At 51.2% G+C, this 20,330-nt stretch overlaps 1 protein-coding gene across 1 annotated transcript in view; it reads right to left on the bottom strand.

The window, feature by feature from the left end:
- The window catches only part of SSU72 (SSU72 homolog, RNA polymerase II CTD phosphatase), a 34,223-nt gene extending 18,816 nt beyond the window's left edge, over nt 1–15,407 (bottom strand). Inside the window, exons 1-2 of the mRNA XM_023215105.2 lie at nt 15,014–15,407; nt 6,807–6,950 (exon numbers count right to left, since the gene is read on the bottom strand). Coding sequence (XP_023070873.1) covers nt 6,807–6,950; nt 15,014–15,093 — 224 coding nt within the window. The 5' untranslated portion in view covers nt 15,094–15,407. The remainder of the gene's footprint in view (nt 1–6,806; nt 6,951–15,013) is intronic.
- Nucleotides 15,408–20,330: the final 4,923 nt, after the last annotated feature.

The raw sequence follows: 20,330 nt of genomic DNA, 5'->3' as shown, positions 1-20,330 counted from the left end.
GGTGCAGTGGCAACCCCTGCAATCCCAGAGCTTTCGGAGGCCAAGGAGAGCTCATCACTTGAGGTCAGGACCAGCCTGGCCAACATGGCGAAACCCTGTCTCTACTAAAAGTACAAAAATTAGCCAGGCGTGGTGGCACACGCCTGTAACCCCAGCTACTCAGGAGGCTGAGGCAGGAAAATCGCTCGAACCCAGGGGGCGGAGCTTGCAGCGAGTCAAGATCGGGCCACTGCACTGCAGCCTGGGCAAGACAGCGAGGCTCCATCTCAATTAAAAAAAAAAAAAAAGCCGCTGGGCGTGGCATGGGCCCGTGGTCCCAGCTGCTGCTGGGGACAGTGACGTGGGAGGATCACCTACCTGGGTCTGGGACGCCCAGGCTGTAGTGAGCTGTGATAGCACCACTGCGTTCCAGCCTGGGCAACAGAGAGACATCCTGCCTCAAAACCAAATAATAATAGTAACAATCCAAACCCCAACCGTAATGAGAAAAAACTCCACAAGAGGACGAACGGTATGCCAGACACAGGCTTGGTCTCTAGCTGCGCAGCCAGACGAGACCCAGGAAATTGTTCGATGCATTTGCGTTTCACAGGAAGAGTCACGTTAACATTTAGAGCTACACATTTACTTGCTTTTGAAGACAAGCCGTTTTGCAGTTCGTAACACAAAAAGCTAGTAAATCTTCACTAACTGAAATACACACAAGATGAACTTTCTGTAGGATCCTGTGAGACTCCCACACACTTTCTCTTGCGGCTGAACGGGCTGCCCTGAAGCGAGGGGGAAGTGTCCAGGCTGGTGTCAGCCACCCCAGCCCTCCTTTCAGAACGGCCTCTCCCTCCTCCTCTACCTTCTGGGCCAGCAGCTGTTGCCTAGACCCCCTCACTGGGCTGAGTGACACTTCATTAGGTCAAACTGGCCATTCATTAACTTAGAAACAGAAGTCACTTCTCTTTCCCGCAAAGGCACTCCAAGCAAGCTTGGGCTGGCTTAACCAGACTCCTTTCAATCAAAAATCAAAGAATCCCGCAAGAAAGTTCATCTGTGGAAAGTGGCGTCAGAGTAAAATGAAAAAAACACAGAGAAGACTCTGCACGTGACCCTGGGAGCGAAGCTCAAGCCCCTCAGGACACCAGGCGCGAAGCTGCTCTACTCCACGTGCCACTGAGGCCGGGCGAGGAGGAGTCACGGCACCACGTGCCACTGAGGCCGGGCGAGGAGGAGTCACGGCAAAGAAATCTGGGACTGAGAAATAGTTCCACGCACACTCCGTGTAAAAACAAAAGGCTGTACATAAACTGGACGGTGTGGAATGGGCGGATCTGTAACACAGGAGGCAGCTATAGGCACTGGGGGGGAATGGGCAGCAGCAGCTGAAGGCCCTGGGAGACCAAACTGCCTCAAAACCAATTGTGGTGATGGCTGCAACTCCATGAATGTTCTGAAACCCACAGACCTGGACACGCAACTCGGGGAAGTGCATGATTTGTACATTTTATCTCAATAAAAACGATTCTGGATAAAATGGTCAGTCCGTCCAACAAGAGAACCTGCACAGGAGAGTTTCCATTTGTCTACGAAGGTCAGGGGAGCTTAGACCTCCCCCCTCCGTCCATGTATATATACTACTACTACCATTATTATTACTTGAGACAGAGTCTCACTCTGTCGCCCTGGCTGGAGTCCTGGGGCAATCTCAGCTCACTGCAGCCTCTGCCTCCTGGGTTCCAGTGACCCTCCTGCCTCAGCCACCCGAGTAGCTGGGATTACAAGTGTATGCCACCACACCCTGCTACTTTTTGTACTTTTTTTGGAGATAAGAGTTTTCATTCTTGTTGCCCAGGCCGGAGTGCAATGGCGCAACTTCAGCTCACCGCAACCTCCATCCCCCGGGTGCAAGCAATCCTCCTGCCTCAGCCTCATGAGTAGCTAGGACCACAGGCATGCACCACCATGCCTGGCTAATTTTTTATTTTTAGTAGAGATGGGGGTTTCTCCGTGTTTGTCAGGCGGCCCTCAAACGCTCGGCCTTGGGTGATCCGCCCGCCTCGGCCTCCCCAAGTGCTGGGATTACAGGCGTGAGCCACTATACCTGGCTTTTCGTACTTTTAGTAGACACAGGGTTTACCCTGTTGGCCAGGCTGGTCTCAAACTCCTGAACTCAGGTGATCCACCTGCCTTGGTCTCCCAGCATTGGGATTACAGGTGTAAGCCACTGCATCCAGTCCCATGTATAGATACTATTAATTTCCAAAAGGAAATGTCGATAAAGGCCAGGTGTGGTGGCTCACGCCTGTAATCCCAGCACTTTGGGAGACCAAGGCAGATGGATCACGAGTTCAGGAGATTGACACCATCCTGGCTAACACGGTGAAACCCTGTCTCTACTAAAAATACAAAAAATTAGCCGGGCGTGGTGGCGGTGCCTGTAGTCCCAGCTACTCGGGAGGCTGAGGCAGGAGAATGGCGTGAACCCGGGAGGTGGAGCTTGCAGTGAGCCGAGATCACGCCACTGCACTCCAGCCTGACTCCAGGGCGACAGAGCAAGACTCTGTCTCAAAAAAAAAAAAAAAAGAAAGAAAAAAAGAAAACATCGATACGAAACTTTTTAAAAAAGAGAGTCTTACTCTCTTCCTCAGGCTGGATGGAGTGCAACGGCGCAATCACAGCTCAATGAAGCCTCCTGGGCTCAAGTGGTCTGCTGCCTCGGCTTTCTGAGTGGCTGTGAGACCAGAGCAGTGTCCACCACACCCACTTCCATTTTGTGTTTTTTGTAGAAATGGAGGCTTGCTATGTTGCCCATGCTGGCCTCTGGCTCCTGGGCTCAAGTGAGCCTCCTGCCTGGGTCTCCCTAGGCTGGGATTGCAGGCGTGGCCCCGTGCAGGGCCTCATTTAACTTCACAGAGGGTTCGCATCCCAGTGCTGCAAACCTAGACCCGCGACCTCGACAATCCCCAAGGGAGGTTTCAGAGGCAGCAAGTCCCTCAACCCCTCAGGCTCACTTCTGGCTTGTGGGGAAAAAAACAATCAGCCATCTACAGCCAAATATAGACAGTCTCCAACTTACTACGGTTCATTGTAGGGTTTTTTGACTTTAGCATGGGTTGACCAGCAGGTAACCACAGAAAGTCAAGGAGATTTTCATTAAGACATGAAAGCTGAGAACAGTGGCTCACGCATATAATCCAAGTACTGTGGAAGGCTAAGGTGTGAGGATCACTTGAGGCCAGGAGTTCGAGACAAACCTGGGTAACACAGCAAGACCCATATCCAAAAAAATAAATAAAATAAATTAAGTATTACAATACTAATAGGACAACTGGCCAAAATTTATTGAGGGCTTTAAAACACTCTGTCTCAGGCTGTGTGTGTGCATCTCCTAATTTAATTATCAGAAATTCTGTGAGGATGGTACGCATAGAGAAACCCAGGCCCTGGCCACGAGGCAAGCAGGCAGATGGCAGAGGTGGTAGGGTCCCCCCGGCCCTGCCTCTGGACAAGCAGCGTTTTCCTCCCAAGTCACATCATCCCTTTTTTTTGGAGACAGAGTGTCACTCTGTTGCCCAGGCTGGAGCGCAGTGGCGCAATCACAGCTCACTGCAACCTCCGCCTCCCAGGTTCAAGCAATTCTGCCTCAGTCTCCGGAGTAGCTGGGATTACAGGCGTGTGCCACCATGCCTGGCTAATTTCTGTATTTTTAGTAGAAACGGAGTTTCACTATGCTGGCCAGGCTGGTCTCAAACTTCTGACCTCAAGATCTGCTTCCATTGCAGTCTACAGCCATGACTTCTGCCAACACGCTGGCTGCTGGGGGGCAGATTTGCTTTGGGGCTCTCACTTGCAACAGTTACTTCCCGCAGGCTCTCTGCCCCCATCACTAACCAGGAAACGCTATCAGGGTCCTCCCGACTGCGCATCTCAACACCACTGAGGCCCCACCCGGCATCGTGCTGATGTCCACAGGGAACAGCCTGGGGACTTCACTCCTTTCCAGGCCGAGGGCAGCATGTGGAAGAGCTTTAGCTAAGTGGCAGGCTCATCATTCTGCACCTTTTGCCCCCTGAGTGAAGTAAGCAAGGCGACGAAGGCACGCTCCTCCCAGCACCTCCTGAGGGGCCACCACAGGCGACGGTTTCCCACAAGAGGTCCCCAAGGTAGAGCCTGTGGCTGACAATGTCCCAGCGCACCCCCATGGCCACAGCACCCCTGCTGCCACTCCTTCCCCCCACCACACACCTAGAGCGCACGCACGCATGCAGGGCTCTTCTGGGCGGATGCTTCCTGGGACACCGCCGACCCCTAGTCCCTCTGTAAAGGGGGAGCTTCCAAATTCTGGGACACTGGGCTCAGCTCCTTCTTCTAGAATGACCAGAGACAGGCTCATTTTCCCCCTACAGCAAGTCCTTCCAGATGAGTCTGCTGAAGCTGGACTCAGTCCTTGCAGAACGTGGCAAGTACTTCCCAGGTCCAGAACCCAGGAGGTCACAGTGGGCTGACATGAAGGGCTGAGCTTACACCAATCAAGGGAGTGTGAGGACGTGCATCACTATCTGCTTTTCTCTTACTGAATACAACAATTTAAAAATGAACAGTGCTAACTGAAGAATAATTTTCAAAAACAGGATCTCAGTAAGCTTCATGGCACATCAGAGTTTAATGTGAATCATGATATGAGACAAAAGCCTCCGCCAGGGCGACAGGAAGACCCAGCCCTAAACCAGACTCTTTGAAAGGGCTCTGTGGTCACCCATCGCCGTAAGGCTCAGGAGTGGAGACAGCATGGACGGGGAGCTCGTACAAAGGCACGTCAGGAGAGCCTCCTTTCCGAGGCACAGCCCGACCTGCTCCACGATGGGAGCAGAGCCATGTTGGAGCTGGACGAGGACATGGCCTACTGACAGTTCCTCAGAAATCCTTAGGGAGATTTTTCCAAACGCAGGTTACCAGGGCTTCTGCAGAGACAGGGGCAGCAGGATGTGCTGCTGACGGTCCCCCGGGACTTACATCGACTCACAGTGAGCCCACGTCTGCCCCCAGGATGGCTCCCAGCACCACGGCATCACCAGCACCACTCTCTCCACTGCGGCACGCCCAGAAGGCTCAGCAGGCAGGCCGGGCTTGGGAGCTGACAGCAGATGCCCTGGACTCTGCCCAGTGTCCTCACCCACAACCTTTTCACTGTAACTGACAGAGGAGACAGCAGGGAGGGCAGAAGGTGCAGTGACGGCTAGGATCCAGTTCTAAGTTTTGCTAGAAAGACGTTCAGGGGCTCTTCCTGGCTACCTAATTAATCTACCTGTGTAGAAGAATTTTTTTTAGCTTATTAAAAATTGCAAGAGGCCAGGCACAGTGGCTCACGCCTATAATCCCAACACTTTGAGGCCAAGGCGGGTGGATCACGAGGTCAAGAGTTCAAGACCAGTCTGGTCAAGATGGTGAAACCCTATCTCTACTAAAAATACAAAAATTAGCCAGGCACGGTAGCGGGTGCCTGTAATCCCAACTACAACGGGAGGCTGAGGCAGAGAATCGCTTGAACTTGGGAGGGGGACGCTGCAGTGAGCCGAGATTAAGCCACTGCACTTCAGCTTGGGCAACAGGGTAAGACTCCATTTAAAAAAAAAAAAAAAACAAGGTAACAAGAGTAGGGCCAAGCACGGTGGCTCACGCCTGTAATCTCAGCACTTTGGGAGGCTGAGAAGGGTGGATCACCTGAAGTTAGGAGTTCAAGACCAGCCTGGTCAACATGGTGAAACCCCGTCTCTACTAAAAATACAAAAACTAGCCGGGTGTGGTGGCGCACACACCTGTAATCCCAGCTACCTGAGAGGCTGAGGCAGGAAAATTGCTGGAACCTGGGAGGCGAATGCTGCAATGAGTCTGCAGTGAGCCAAGATCTCGCCACTCCAGCTGGGGTGAGAGTGAGACCCTGTTGGAAACAGGTGGGGATGGCAAGAGTGCCAATATGAAGACAATGTTGGGTGAGGGCAGGAATGGCAACAGTGCCAACATGAAGACAAAAGGTTTTGCATTTGACGCCTCATTCTCTTTCCATTTGGAATACGTATGGCCTCCGTTGTGAGAACTACAAATCACTCACTATAACAAAAGCAGATCCAGACACTTTTCATTAGTATGGGGGTGACCATGAAATGCCTGGTCAAAAACTTGGGCACTGATTATCGTAACTATTATGCAACTGGTGTTGCATCCATCAGAATCTATTTGAATACTCTTCTCTCTACAGGAGTCTTAGTGGCAGACCAGTCTGCTCTGTGTCCTCCCGAAATGAAGGAACCTTCTCTCCCATTATTTCTTCTAACAGCTTGGGTAGCAAGCTCGGCCCTCTTCTTTATCTGACCCTCTAAGGATCTCACCAGATGTGTGAAGCAGCCCGGCTCCGTGTGTATCAGACATGCACACATGCACACACACACACATATGCACGCACACCTACCTGGCAAAGGAAATAACGGGGCAGCCCTGGGCATTGGGATTTTGTGGGTTCCACCTCCTCACCTAAGCATCCCTGGTTCATGCTATGTCACAACCCTCTGCTGGACCACGTCAATGTGAACCCCACACCATGTCTGCGCGCCTCACCATGCCTAATGCCATGGGTGGCACTGGAACTAACCCGTGGACGATCCGATGTGCACCAGGAATAGAAACCAAGTTCTCGCAAAGACAGGAGGAGCCAGTGTGTGCACTGCACAGGGTGACACGCCTCCTGTGCCCGAGCCACACGTAACACCTTCCAGGAAGGACCACACGGGGGGTTTTTAAAGGGCAACCCGCTGGGATACAGTTCTTTGTCTTTCCTAAGAAGATCATTGTACATCTGGTCATATGTGGTTTTGAAATCATAAACATTGGGCTTGTCGGGAGCTGGTCCTGGAAGCTTCACATGAGTCCCTGTTCCAAAGGATCGGACGCTGAATCCCCGTTTGCTGAAAGACAAAAGGAGAGAGTCACAGTCACACTAAGACACAAAACTCCAAAAGCAAGCGATAGGAAACGGGAAAGAAAGAAAATGAGTAATTTCATTGGCTCATAGTAGAGAACATATCTTAAAATTTTTAATCTAGGCTGGGCGCGGTGGCTCGTGCCTGTAATCCCAGCACTTTAGGAGGCTGAGGCGGGCGGATCACGAGGTCAGGAGATAAAGATCAGCCGGGCCAACACGGTGAAACGCTGTCTCTACTAAAAATACAAAAATTGGCTAGGTGTGGTGGTGACTGCCTATAATCTCAGCTACTTGGGAGGCTGAGGCAGGAAAATCAATTGAACCCAGGAGGCGGAGGCTGCAGTGAGCTGAGATCATGCCATTGCACTCCAGCCTTGGTGACCGAGCAAGTCTCCATCTCAAAACAAAACAAAACAAAAAACTGAATAAAATTAAATATTTAAAATATTTTGGGCCAGGCATGTGGCTCACACCTGTAATCCTAGTACTTTGGGAGGCCGAGGTGGGACAATCGCTTCAGCCCGGGAGTTTGAGACCAGCCTGGGCAACAAAGCAAGACCTTGTCTCACAAATAATTTAAAAATCACCCAGGCATGGTAGCATGTGCCTGTTGGTACCAACTACTCGGGAGGCTGAGGTGGGAGGACTGCCTGAGCCCGAGCAGGCTGTAGTAAACCGAGATCATGTCACTGCACTCCAGTCTGGACGACAGAGCAAGACCTTGTCTCAAATAAGTAAATAAAAATTCTGTAGCAAGTTGCACAAGAACAACCAAACCAGAACTGACCATTACAAAGCCACATCTGAACATCAGAGCTTGTTTAAGGCTTTACTTTAAACTGAAAGAACTAACTGATGTGGACTTGGGGAAGATTTCATCAGAACATGTTAGCCATCGACCGACGTCCTGGCTTTGGAGGATCCAAGTTCACAGGATTCCTAAGGGACTTGTAAAGGTCCAACTGCCCGCTCCACCACAGGAAACTGTCTCTCCCAGTTTCCCGACGCCCCCACGATGCTGCCACCACGGGAACCGACACCCAACACCCAAAGGAGTCCCACAGGCTCCGGGGTGCTGCAGGCAGAGAACAGACGCTGCTGCAATGGGTCCGATGGCACTCGCACCTCGGGCTTCCTAGTCACAGGTGAGGAAACTGACCAAATACTTTTCCTAATCAACTGGAGAAAAGAGCTGAACAGGAAACCTGTCAACTGCCACCAATGAGCTCCAGTTCACACCAGGAGAAAGATCGTCTCCAAACGCTGATGGAGTGCGGGTAAGATCAGAAAATTCTTCCGTCATCGCTGACAACCATACTTAAGTTTCTCACAACAAGTTACATGAAAAAAGTTAGTTTGGTGCCGGGAGCGGTGGTTCACACCTGTAATCCAGGCACTGTGGGCGGCTGAGACAAATGGATCACCTGAGGCCAGGAGTCTCAGACCAGCCTGGCCAAGAGGCAAAATCCCAACTCCGTTTCTACTACAAAAAAAAAAAAAAAAAAAATGTAGCTGGGCGTGGTGGTGCACGCCTGTAACCCCAGCTACTCGGAAGGCTGAAGCAGAAGAATCGCTTGAACCCAGCAGGCAGAGGTTGCAGAAACTGAAGATCATGCCACTGCACTCCAGCCTGGGCAACAGAGCAAGACTCTGTCTCAAAAAAACAACAAGAAAAGTTAGTTTGGTACAGAACACGTGTTATTTTAAAATCACAACTGATACTTACAATTATCTAAAAAATACCGACTTCTCATCCTACCTTTATTTATAAATCAAAAAAGGTCTGCATCTAAAGGAATCTGCCTGGCGCAGGGCGCACACACACTTCCATTAACACTAAACTCCTCTCACAGGCCTGTCATCCTTGTTCAGAAAGGTGCCGCTGTTTCGCTCCTGAGCAAGAATGACACCCAAACGCATGAGGAGTTCCACATTATTTTTAAAAAAACAAAAGTAAGGCCGGGCATGGTGACTCACACCTATAATACCAGCACTTTGGGAGGCCAAGGAGGGGGGATCATGAGGTCAGGAGATCAAGACCATTCTGGCTAACATGGTGAAACTCTGTCTCTACTAAAAATAAAAAAAATGAGTTGGGCGTGGTGGCAGGCGCCTGTACAGTCCCAGCTACTTGGGAGGCTGAGGGAGGAAAATCACTTGAAACCAGGAGGCAGAGGTTGCAGTGAGCTGAGATCGCGCCACTGCACTCCAGCCTGGGCGACAAGAGCGAGACCCTGTCTCAAAAAAAAAAAAAAATTTACTGAATGTTGAATGAGTAACAGTGTCACAAGGGAGGAAAAACTCAGGCAGAGGGGGCTGCTGGAGTGTAACCAGCCTCTACGTGGATAATGGAGCAACACCCAACAAGTGAAAACCACCTGTGCCTTTCTCACAGACACTGGCCTCTAGAAACCCACCCTATGAACACACATGTGCCTCCGCAACGTGGCTGCCTCCAGGATGTCCGCTGCTGGCCTTCCACAGCCACAGACGAACAGATAAGCTGAACATCCATCCATGGGGCACCACAGGCCGTGTGGCTCCACACACACACCTCCAAGGATGAGTAGAGGAAGCGACAGAGCCCGAGAGCACCCTGCTGCACCGCCACACACGTCACCCACGCACACACTGAGAAGCCGTGCTTGTCTAGTGTATGTGAAACACCTGAGTCCCCCAACGCTGAGGACAGTTGCATCAGTCCTTACATCCCTAGATGTCCCGAGCTACACAACCCGGCTCCCCAAACATCTACCACACACGGCCAGAAACGTGGAACAACGGCAGCAGCGATCCGTGGCTACACACCCGTGTCCACGGCACCCGGACTGTGAAACAAACGTGAAAATGCTAAAATTAAAATTCCCGACATTCAGTCATAACCACAGATCCTGATGGAAATGTGAGGCTAAAGCAATAAAGTCAACTGTTGGCTGTGACTGACAGGGTGACGGAGGCCCAGACACAGGGCACACCACAGGCAGCACACGTGAGAAGGAACAAGCCTAAAATGACTTCCTTACCAATTCAGACAACATACAATGAAATACTTTCCATCAAAGCACAAACAAGGGCCGGACGTGGTGGTTCACTTGAGGTCAGGAGTTCGACACCGGCCTGGCCAACACGGTGAAACCCCGTCTCTGCTAAAAATACAAAACATTAGCCGGGCGAGGTGGCGGGCGCCTGTAGTCCCAGCTACTCGGGAGGCTGAGGCAGGAGAATGGTGTGAACCCGGGAGGCGGAGCTTGCAGTGAGCCGAGATTGTTCCACTGCACTCCAGCCTCGATGACACAGCGAGACTCTGTCTCAAGAAAAAAAAAAAAGCACGAACAAGCCCGTGATGAGCGTGACCACAGCAGCCAAAGGACAGCCTGTCCCACAACACTGACAGGAGCCCACCACCTGCTGGGCGTTCCTTTCAGCAAAGCCTATTTCAAAACAAAATGCAGTTTGTTTCTCCCCCAACAAAATGCTCACAAACGGCAAAAAGGCCATTTAGCAACACAAGCACTGTTCTCCTAAACGAACGCAACTGGCAGGGCAGCCAGCTTGCTCCCCAACAGTGTTTCTTACATCAAAGCAAGGACAGTTTGGAAAACACTCCCGACACCAACAAGCTTCGCCTGAAGGGCCAATGCCTTCGTAAACTAATCTTCCAGACAAGGACTTACCTGGTATGCCAAATAACTGTCTTTACAAGTACCAAAAACCTATCACAGGGCCTGTAATCCCAGTACTTTGTTGAGACCAAGCAGGTGGATCACTTCAGGTCAGGAGTTTGAGATCAGCCTGGCCAACATGACAAAACCCCCTCTCTACTTCAAAAAAAAAAAAAAAAAAAGGCCCGGCGTGGTGGTGCACGCCTATAATCCCAGTTACTCCGGAGGCTGAGGCTGGAGAATCGCTTGAACCCGGGAGGCAGAGGTCACAGTGGGCCCCGTGATGGTTCCACTGCACTCCAGCCTGGGTGACAAAGTGAGACTCTGTCTCAAAAAAACCCCAAAAAACTATCATAAAGAAGCTGTCAGGTGGGCCGCTGTGGCTCACGCCTGTAACCCCAACACTTTGGGAGGCAGAGGAGGACGGATCACCTGAGGTCAGGCGTTTGAGATCAGCCGGACCAACAGGGAAAAACCCTGTCTACTAAAAATACAAAATTAGCTGGGCGTGGTGGTGCATGCCTGTAATCCCTGCTACTTGGGAGGCCAGGAGTTCAATATCAGCCTGGGCAACACAGTAAGACCCTGTCTGTAAAAATAAATAAATAAGACCAGGCATGGTGGCTCATGCCTATAATCCCAGCACTTTGGGAAGCCAAGGTGGGCGGATCACCTGAGGTCAGGAGGTCGAGACCAGCCTGGCCAACATGGTGAAATCCCGTCTCTACTAAAAATACAAAAAAATTAGCTGGGTGTGGTAGCACACGTCTGTAGTCCCAGCTATGCAGGAGGTTGAGGCTGGAGAATTGCTTGAACTCGGGAGGCAGAGGCTACAGTGAGCTGAGATCACGCCACTGCACTGGGCGACAGAGTGAGACTCCGTCTCAAAAAACAAACAAACAAAAAAACCAGAAAAACAAGAACAAAAAACTCACAAAAACAAACAAACAAAAAAACGAATTGGTTCCAAGGGGACACTTTAATCCTTGGAGTACAAAATGCAGGAGGCTCTGTGGAAACTAAGGCAGAGTCTTCCCGCACTGCCTGAAAACGTAAGGACTCCCAGGACTGGTATTTGAAACAATTTAGTCTCAAACATCAAAGATGATCACCCCAGAGAACACTGATGTCAACACTTCTTATCACTTGGATTTATCAGGAAAATAGAGTCCACGCTGATTTTCAATAGGATGAAATTGCTTCTGTTTCTGTTTTTAGAGACAGGGACTTGGTCTGTCGTCCAGGCGGGAGTTCAGTGGCGCAGTCATAGCTCACTGCAGCCTCAACCTCTTGGGCTCAAGAGACCTTGGTGTCCCAAGTGGCCGGAACTATAGGCACGTACAACCACATGTGGCTAATTTTTTAAATGTTTTGTAATGATGGGAGGTCTCACGGTGTTGCCCAGGGCTCAAACTCTTGGGCTCAAGCAAACCTCCTCCCTCAGCCTCCCAAAGTGCTGGGACTATAGGCAGAAGAGCCACCTCGCCAGGCCCAAAATTTTTAAAAGCGGCGAGGTTCACTGATCAACTAGCTACTGTGCATGTTCAGTTAACTACAATTCCTTTTGACAATTTTATTTCAGCTTACCTGTGCAGTTTTATGTAGTCCTACCCAACCGCATATACAGTTTTCCTGCTTTTTTCACTTATCATAAGCATTTTCAAAGCTTTTCACAAACATCATTTTTAATACCTAAAAGACTCTCTAAATCTGACTTTCACAAGCTTTCCTAGCTTGTAACAGAAAAACACTATCACACAGATTTCCTAAATAAATATTAAAACCTTCTAAATAAACTCAAACGAATAGGCGTAGGCAAAAGACATAAATAGGTAATTTCCAAAAGCAAAAATGCTCTGAGTGCGGTGCCTCACACCTGTAATCCACATACTTTCGGGGGCTGAGGCAGGAGGATCGTTTTAGCCCAGATATTTAAGGTTGAAGTAGTGAGCTATGATCATGACACTGCACTCCAGCCTTACCCTGGCTCGAAAACAAACCAAAAAAAATGAAAATGACAACAGACATAAATTCCAACTTCAATAAGGCCAAGCTAGAAAACGGAGACACAGAACACACCCTGCCCACCACAGGCCACTGAGCAGGAGAAGTGGAGTGAAATTTCCTAAGAGTCTGGAGGATTTCCTGCCCCCTTCACCCCCGAGACCCCAGTTGTGATGTGCAAGGAAGAGCCACCTGCAAGATGGACACAAGCCACAAGCTGTGCTGTGAACCTGGGCACTCAGCGCCAACACCACCAGCCTGTGGGTCTCTGTGGGGAACGCCCCCCTCAAAACCAGACTGCCAAATTCTCCCATTTGACCGGGGAATTATAGAAAATTATTTATATCAATAACGAAAATAAAGCACCTCGTGACAAAAAAAGGAAACTAATGATGTTAATATTAACTATGGAGCAGACAACAGAATCAGAGCTTATCTCCCTGATGCACGCGTGAACACACGGAGAGACAAATGGACACCAACATGGTACTTCTGAGGAACCACTTTCATTTTCTACAGTAAAAATTTCTGCAACAAGCAGGCCGGGCGCGGTGGCTCACGCCTGTAATCCCAGCACTTTGGGAGGCTGAGACTGGCGGATCACCTGAGGTCTGGAGTTAGAGATCAGCCTAGCCAGCATGGTGAAACTCCATCTCTACCAGAAATAAAAAGAAAATGCCGGACGCGGTGGCTCACGTCTGTAATCCCAGCACTTTGGGAGGCTGAGGCGGATGGAGCACGAGGTCAGGAGATCGACACCATCCTGGTTAATCTAGTGAAATCCCGTCTCTACTAAAAATACAAATAAAAAGGCCGGGAGCGGTGGATCACGCCTGTAATCCCAGCACTTTGGGAGGACGAGGCGGGCGGATCACGAGGTCAGGAGATCGAGACCATCCTGGCTAAGACGATGAAACCCCGTCTCTACTAAAAATGCAAAAAATTAGCCAGGCGTGGCGGCGGGCGCCTGTAGTCCCAGCTACTTGGTAGGATGAGGCAGAATGGCGTGAACCTCAGAGGCGGAGCTTGCAGCGAGCCCAGATCGCGCCACTGCACTCCAGCCTGAGTGAGACTCCATCTAAAAAAAAAAAAAAAAAAATTAGCCAGACGTGGTGGCGGCGTCTGCAGTCTAAGCTACTCGGGAGGCAGAGGTAGGAGAATGGCGTGAACCCGGGAGGCGGAGCGTGCAGTGAGCCGAGATGGCGCCACTGCACTCCGGCCTAGGCGACAGAGCGAGACTCCGTCTCAAAAAAACAAAAACAAAAACAAAAAAATTAGCTGGGCGTGGTAGCACGCACCTGTAATCCCAGCCACTCCGGAGGCTGAGGCGGGAGAATCGCTTGAACTCGGGAGGCAGAGGTTGCAGTGAGCCGAGATCGCGCTACTGCACTCCAGCCTGGGCGACAGAGCAAGACTCCATCTCAGAAAAAAAAAAAGAAAAAAAGAGAATCAGCAGATCACGAACACTTCACACTGTGGTTTTTTTTTGGGGGGGGGTTGGTCGCGAACTCTCGGCCTCCCAAAGTGCTGGGATTACACGCGTAAGCCACTGTGCTTGGCCCGCGTGACACTGTTAAAAAGAAAAAAAAAGAGGGACTGCTAATATTCCCAAGCTGCTCAGGAAAGTTATAGCTGGGTTGCGATAAGAGGAGTGAGACACTGTTTTCGTTTAAACTTCACGTAGGTAACTTTGGGGGGGAAAAGCCGTTTCAATTGTGTCGTACTATCAAAGTTAACATATATACCAAATTTTTACTGTAAGTAAAGTGGTCAGTTTCAGTATGCTATGTGACCGAACAAACTACTTGTATCAAGCAGAAATAAACTTTCATTAGACAGATGCTACGCAAAAGTCACAGAAGACCAGTTAGCAGCGAATTTAAACCAGCAGAGCCAAACCAAATCCTCGTTGTATTCCAGAAACTACCGGTTGGAGGCGTTCCAGGAAGAGAGGATCTTTTGCAAAAGAAAACAAGAAGTACCAAACACACAAATCCATGGTATTAAAAAAATAGACCGCTTTCTTATTTACAACATCGTTCTTTGCCGAGGTTATGTTGTGCGCGTTTCCAGCAAAGGTAGCCAACGACGCACACGAAATAACCACGATCGGCCGCTACCCTCGCACCCCTCGCCCGGCCTCGGGGAGCTCGAAGGACCACCGGACAGCGGGCGTCTCGTCCCGGAACGTGCCTTCCCCGCGATGCCCACCCGCGTGTGGGCGCCGCGCGCTACTATCCAGCTGCCATCCCAACCAGCAGACCCTCGAGAGCAGCCCGGCCTCCTCTCAGGGCGCCCGGCGCGGGCCAGGGGGAACCGGGAAGGAGGGCGGGCCGGTGGCCGGAGCGGAGCGCGCGGGGCCAGGGCGGAGCCCAACTACCTGAGGATGTTGTGCGCCTCCATGCTCCGGTTCTGGTTGCTTGAGCACACCACCGCCACCCGCAGCGGGGACGACGGCATGGCTGCGGCCCCGCAGGCGCGGCTCTCCCGCTTGGGTTCCCACCCCACCGCAGCGCTTCCGCGCGAGCAAAATGGCGGCCGCCGCGGCCGGAAGCGGGCGACGCGAAAGCGGCGGCGCAGCGTGCGGCGTCTGCGCGGCGGCCTCCCCGCCCACCCTGGGCGCCGGGCCGCGGACGGAGCGCAAGCACTGGCCTTCCGGCGCGCTGCACTCGGCGAGGCCGGGGGCGGCCAACGCCGCGCCGGCCCCCGGCGTCCGCAGCAGAGAACCGCACTCCACAAGGACCGTCTGAGCGTCACGGCGCTCAGCGCCGGCGTCCTGACGTCAGCACCCCGCGCCGGCTAGGGCGCCGGCGCCTAGTGTGACGCGCGCCGCGTCGAACTCCCAGACGTCACAAGGTGTCGCCGCTGCGTTTGAGAATGATGCGAAATGCCGCGCTAACCCGAGAGAGCATTGAGGACCGTTCCACGGCCCGGCGTCTTGTGTCCTGAGACGATTTTTTGCGTTCCCTCGGTCCCCGTGGGGCCCATAGTTCTCACTTCTGCCACCCCAGAGTCGTCGCGCTTCACTAGATCTACTCCCTCCGCTGTCCCGAGGAGCCACAGACATTCCCGAATTCTGAGGCTCGCTCCCGTCCCGTGTCGCTGTTACCGTCCTCCGGCCTCGGCTCATGCAAGCAGGAGCACATCACTCTTTTATGAAAGCCCTTCCACATTTAACCTTTAAATGCGAGGGCCGACCTGTGACAGACCTGGCTGGGAGTGCACGTCGACTAGGGTCTTCCTCGCCTCGGGCTTCCTTGGAGGGGCCGCCGGCTGGTCTGAGATGTGGGTCAAGTTACAGTTTATTCAGTCAGCGCGAGTGTGTTGTCCCCAGCGGTGCCTGTCTGCCTGGATGCAGCCTCATGGTGGGCAGTGGGCGGATGTTTTGATGTGGGAGCGCCACGGACGGGAGAGGGAATTATAATGATTGTCAACCTCGTAACAGGCTCTCGGCCGGGCGCGGTGGCTCACGCCTGTAATCCCAGCACTTTGGGAAGCCGAGGCTGGTGGATCACGAGGTCAGGAGATCGAGACCATCCTGGCCAAGATGGTGAAATCCCGTCTCTACTAAAAATACAAAAATTAGCTGGGCGTGGTGGTGCATGCCGGTAATCCCAGGTAATCGGGAGGCTGAGGCAGGAGAATCGCTTGAACCTGGGAGTCAAGAGGTTGCAGTGAGCCCAGATCTCGCCACTGCACTCCAGCCTAGCAACAGAGCGAGACTCCGTCTCAAAAAAAAAAAAAAAAAAAAAAAAAAAAAAACCTCTCTAACTGAAAATACGTATTTGGGAATAGGACGTTGGCGAATATGCCTGCCATAGTAAACGATTTGCGCATTCAGGAAAGTTACGGTTTTTAAAGAAAAAAATGTAGAGGAAGATAATGGTTTGGAAATAATTAACCTTGGCTATAAAGAACAGTAACAAGCGTACTCCCAATGCAGGGTTGGACAGGCGGTTGCTGGGCAGCTGTACTTGCTGAAGTATTTTTTTGTGTGAGGTTGCCTTAGTGCAAGGTTGTGGTTTTTGCAGAATCTTGTGATAGTTTTTCTTATTACTTATTCATGAGAACTCGCCCTTCATGGCCTTTCCCAGCTGTATTTGTCAAGGTATTTTTTAAACATAAGTGAATCGACTTTTATTTGACAACTTGGATATTTTCCCCCTTTTGGTTGAGATCTTTCTCCAAATGCATCACTGATGAGTCATCCTGTAATTAAGTTTTGATAGTCCCCGTGCTGGGATGAACCTGTTCCAGGTAGCTGGTCGGCTCCCACACTGGAGAGACTGACTGCTGGGAGTCATTGTCAAAACCCTTTTTACCATATTTGAGCATCAAAGGTTTGAAGGGTGTGCTCTCAGGCTAAGTCTACCTAGAGTCCATTATTAACTTCAATTTTTGTCGCTTCTGTCGTCTTTTTCTATCCTCTCAAAGTGCTGTGTCAGCATTATTCTGTTAGAAATTGTACTTTCAGGTCAGGCACGGTGGCTTACGCCTGTAATCCCAGGAGAGGCCGAGGCGTGTGGATCATGAGGTCAAGAGATCAAGACTATCCTGGCCGACATGGTGACACCCTGTCTCTACTAAAAATACAAAAATTAGCTGGGCGTGGTGGCACGCACATGTAGTCCCAGCTACTCAGGAGGCTGAGGAAGGAGAATTGCTTAAACCCGGGACGTGGAGACTGCAGTGAGCTGAGATCGTGCCACTGCACTCCAGCCTGGCAACAGAGCGAGACTCTGTCTCAAAAAAAAGAAATTGTACTTTTGCAAAATATGGCAATGAATAAGTTTAAAAGGGGAAAATACAAGGTAAAATTCATAGTAATATTACTATCCCAGTTTGCATATTGGTTTTGACCCACGAACCCAGGCTTAAAGGAGAGCAATTAAAAACAAATAAAATTAGAAAACAAAACCAGAAAAATAGAAATTAAAGGAAACCAGTTGAATAAATAAAATGACCATAGGAAATTAGGTAAGACTTGTAACCATGTGCCTGTTTTTTTTTTTTTTTCTTTGAGACAGAGTCTCGCTCTGTCACCCAGGCTGGAGTGCAGTGGCGCAAATCTCCACTCACTGCAAACTCTGCCTCCCAGGTTCACACCATTCTCCTGCTTCAGCCTCCCGAGTAGCTGGGGCCACAGGTGCCCGCCACCACGCCCAGCTAATTTTTTTTTTTTTTTTGTATTTTTAGTAGAGATGGGGTTTCACCGTGTTATCCAGGATGGTCTCAATCTCCTGACCTCGTGATCCACCCACCCCGGCCTCCTAAAGTGCTGGGATTACAGGTGTGAGCCACCACGCCTGGCCGCCATGTGCCTGTTTTCTTGTTCTGTGTGGATGGGTCTCAGTGTTCCCAGAGGAATTTCCCCATGTACAGCATATAGTATTGACATACTTATTTTTATACCTTACGTAACCAGTAGGTACTAAATATCTCTTAGATCAGGTTTTTGTGACGTTACCAGCAGAAGCTATTGACTGTGAAATGTCAATTATACCATTGATGGCAGTGGCAGCCTCTCTTGAGTAGCTGCTGGGAAGATGCTGGCTGCAGCAGGGGAGGCTCAGCTGGGACTGTGTGCTCCACTGAGCATGTGAGAGCCCTGCCCCCTTCCAAGTTGGCCGGACAGGAGCCCCACTCTCTGGGAGTAGCTGTATCTGCCCAGCCACAGTTGTGGACCCAGGTATCCCTGCAATCCCAGGGCTGAGATGCCACCCCCGCCTACCCCAGAAAGCTCAGAAGTGCCTGCACCTCTACCTGGCCTCTCCTGACTCCTGACAAAGCTGAAGCCAAGCCTAGGTGCTGTTGCAACCTAGCCAGGTGTGCACACACTGAGGGCAGTGCTGGCATGCCAGCCCCTTGCTGCCTAGGCCCCCTCTGGACTTTGAGTGCTCACAAGCATGAGAGTGAGGCCAAGGAGGGGCTGAGGGCGGCTCAGCCCAGCCCTGTAGGCAACACTCAACCTGGACAGCCTGAGCCCTGTGGAGGACGTGATTGATGGCGGCAGGAGGCACACAGGCTCCTGGGTGGAAAGGGGTGGGTGTCCAGTGAAGACCCACCTTCAAGCTAGGGACAGCCTGAGACATGGGAGCTGGGCTTCCAGTTCTGGGTGGAGCCCACTGCCCAGAGTGAGATTTATGGTGCTTTTTCTGGGCCCGTCCATGGCTGCCTGTGGATCAATCAGCACACACTTTCTCCCTTCTGAAGCCTGTAAAAACCCCAGACTCAGCCATACTCAGAGATGTCAGGAATACCAGCTGTGGGAAGGATCTACCCCTTGGGATCTCCTCGATTTGTGGGGATGACAAATCCTCCTGCAGGAAGGAGCTACTCACTTCGGGTCCCCTGAGAGCTGTTCTGTCGCTCAAAGAAGCTCCTCTCTTTCTTGCTCACCCTCCTGTTATCCACGTACCTCATTCTTCCTGGACGCAGGATGAGAACATGGGACCTGCTGAATAGTGGGACCGAAAGAGCTGTAACACAAACAGGGCTGAAACACACCCCCTGCTTGCCACATTATGGGCAACAAGGAGGAGAGAAGAGAGCTGTTGCCCTTCAGGGAACCCAGACTTGGGGGCTCCCTGAGCCAGGTCTGTGACACCCTCTTTGGGACGCTGCAGCTCCTTGCATCTCTAAGATTCTGGGAGCCACCATGTTCCCCAGTGCCTGCAATGGAAGCTACTTCTGGTACGCCTGGTCCAGCTGCAGACTTGCACAGAGCTGGCACCTCTGCTGGTGCCTGGAGCTGCCTGCCCCACTGCAGCTGGCATACCTGGCTGTGCACAGTGAACGGCCCTGTGCTTGCTCACACACCCCCTGCCGCTCCACACTTGGCAGGTGTGGGATCTGGGCCAGTAGCATCAGCTGAGTGCAGCCTATCGGGCTGAGTGGGTGGATTGCAAGCAAAACTCAGGCAAAGGCGCCCCAGCCACAGAGGTTTCTGGCTGGAAAAGTTACACCCTAAGGATCCTGTGACACCATTATCCCGCCCAGTGAAAGAGGTAGAATCAAAGGGGAGTAAGAGTCTCATTATAATATGCAGTCTTGTTCCGAAGTCTTGGGAAAAGCTGTCTGTAGCATGAAAACGTCAGCTTCTCCAGGTTTGAAGTTTGGGTGTTTCTGCTTAGGGCATCAGGCAGTTTGGTGAGCACTGTGTGTGACCCATGCATCAGGCATGAGACTGTCCCTTAAGATGTGTCTAGTTTGGCCTGGCACAGTGGCTCATGTTTGTAATCCCAACACTGGGAAGCCAATGTGAGAATCTCTTGAGACCAGGAATTTGAGACCAAACTGGTCAATATAGCTAGATCCCTCTCTATTTAAAAAAATTATATATATATACACACACACACATATATAACATACATATGTATAATATATATACACACACACACACGTGTGTGTGTGTAAATGATTTTTTTTTTTTTTTTTTGAGATGGAATCTCGCTGTGTCGCCAGGCTGGAGTGCAGTGGTGTGATCTCAGCTCACGTCAACTTCCACTTCCCAGGTTTAAACGATTCTCCTGCCTCAGCCTCCCGAGTGGCTGGGATTACAGGCGCCTGCCACCACGCCCGGCTAATTTTTGTATTTTTAGTACAGATGGGGTTTCACCATGTTGGCCAGGATGGGCTGGATCTCTTGACTTTGTGATCTGCCTGCCTCGGCCTCCCACAGTGCTGGGATTACAGGC

The sequence above is a fragment of the Piliocolobus tephrosceles genome, chromosome 1 (assembly GCF_002776525.5).
Source record: "Piliocolobus tephrosceles isolate RC106 chromosome 1, ASM277652v3, whole genome shotgun sequence".
NCBI lineage: Eukaryota > Metazoa > Chordata > Mammalia > Primates > Cercopithecidae > Piliocolobus > Piliocolobus tephrosceles.
Note: the sequence above shows the minus strand (reverse complement) of the source record. Positions and strands in the feature narration are given on the sequence as shown.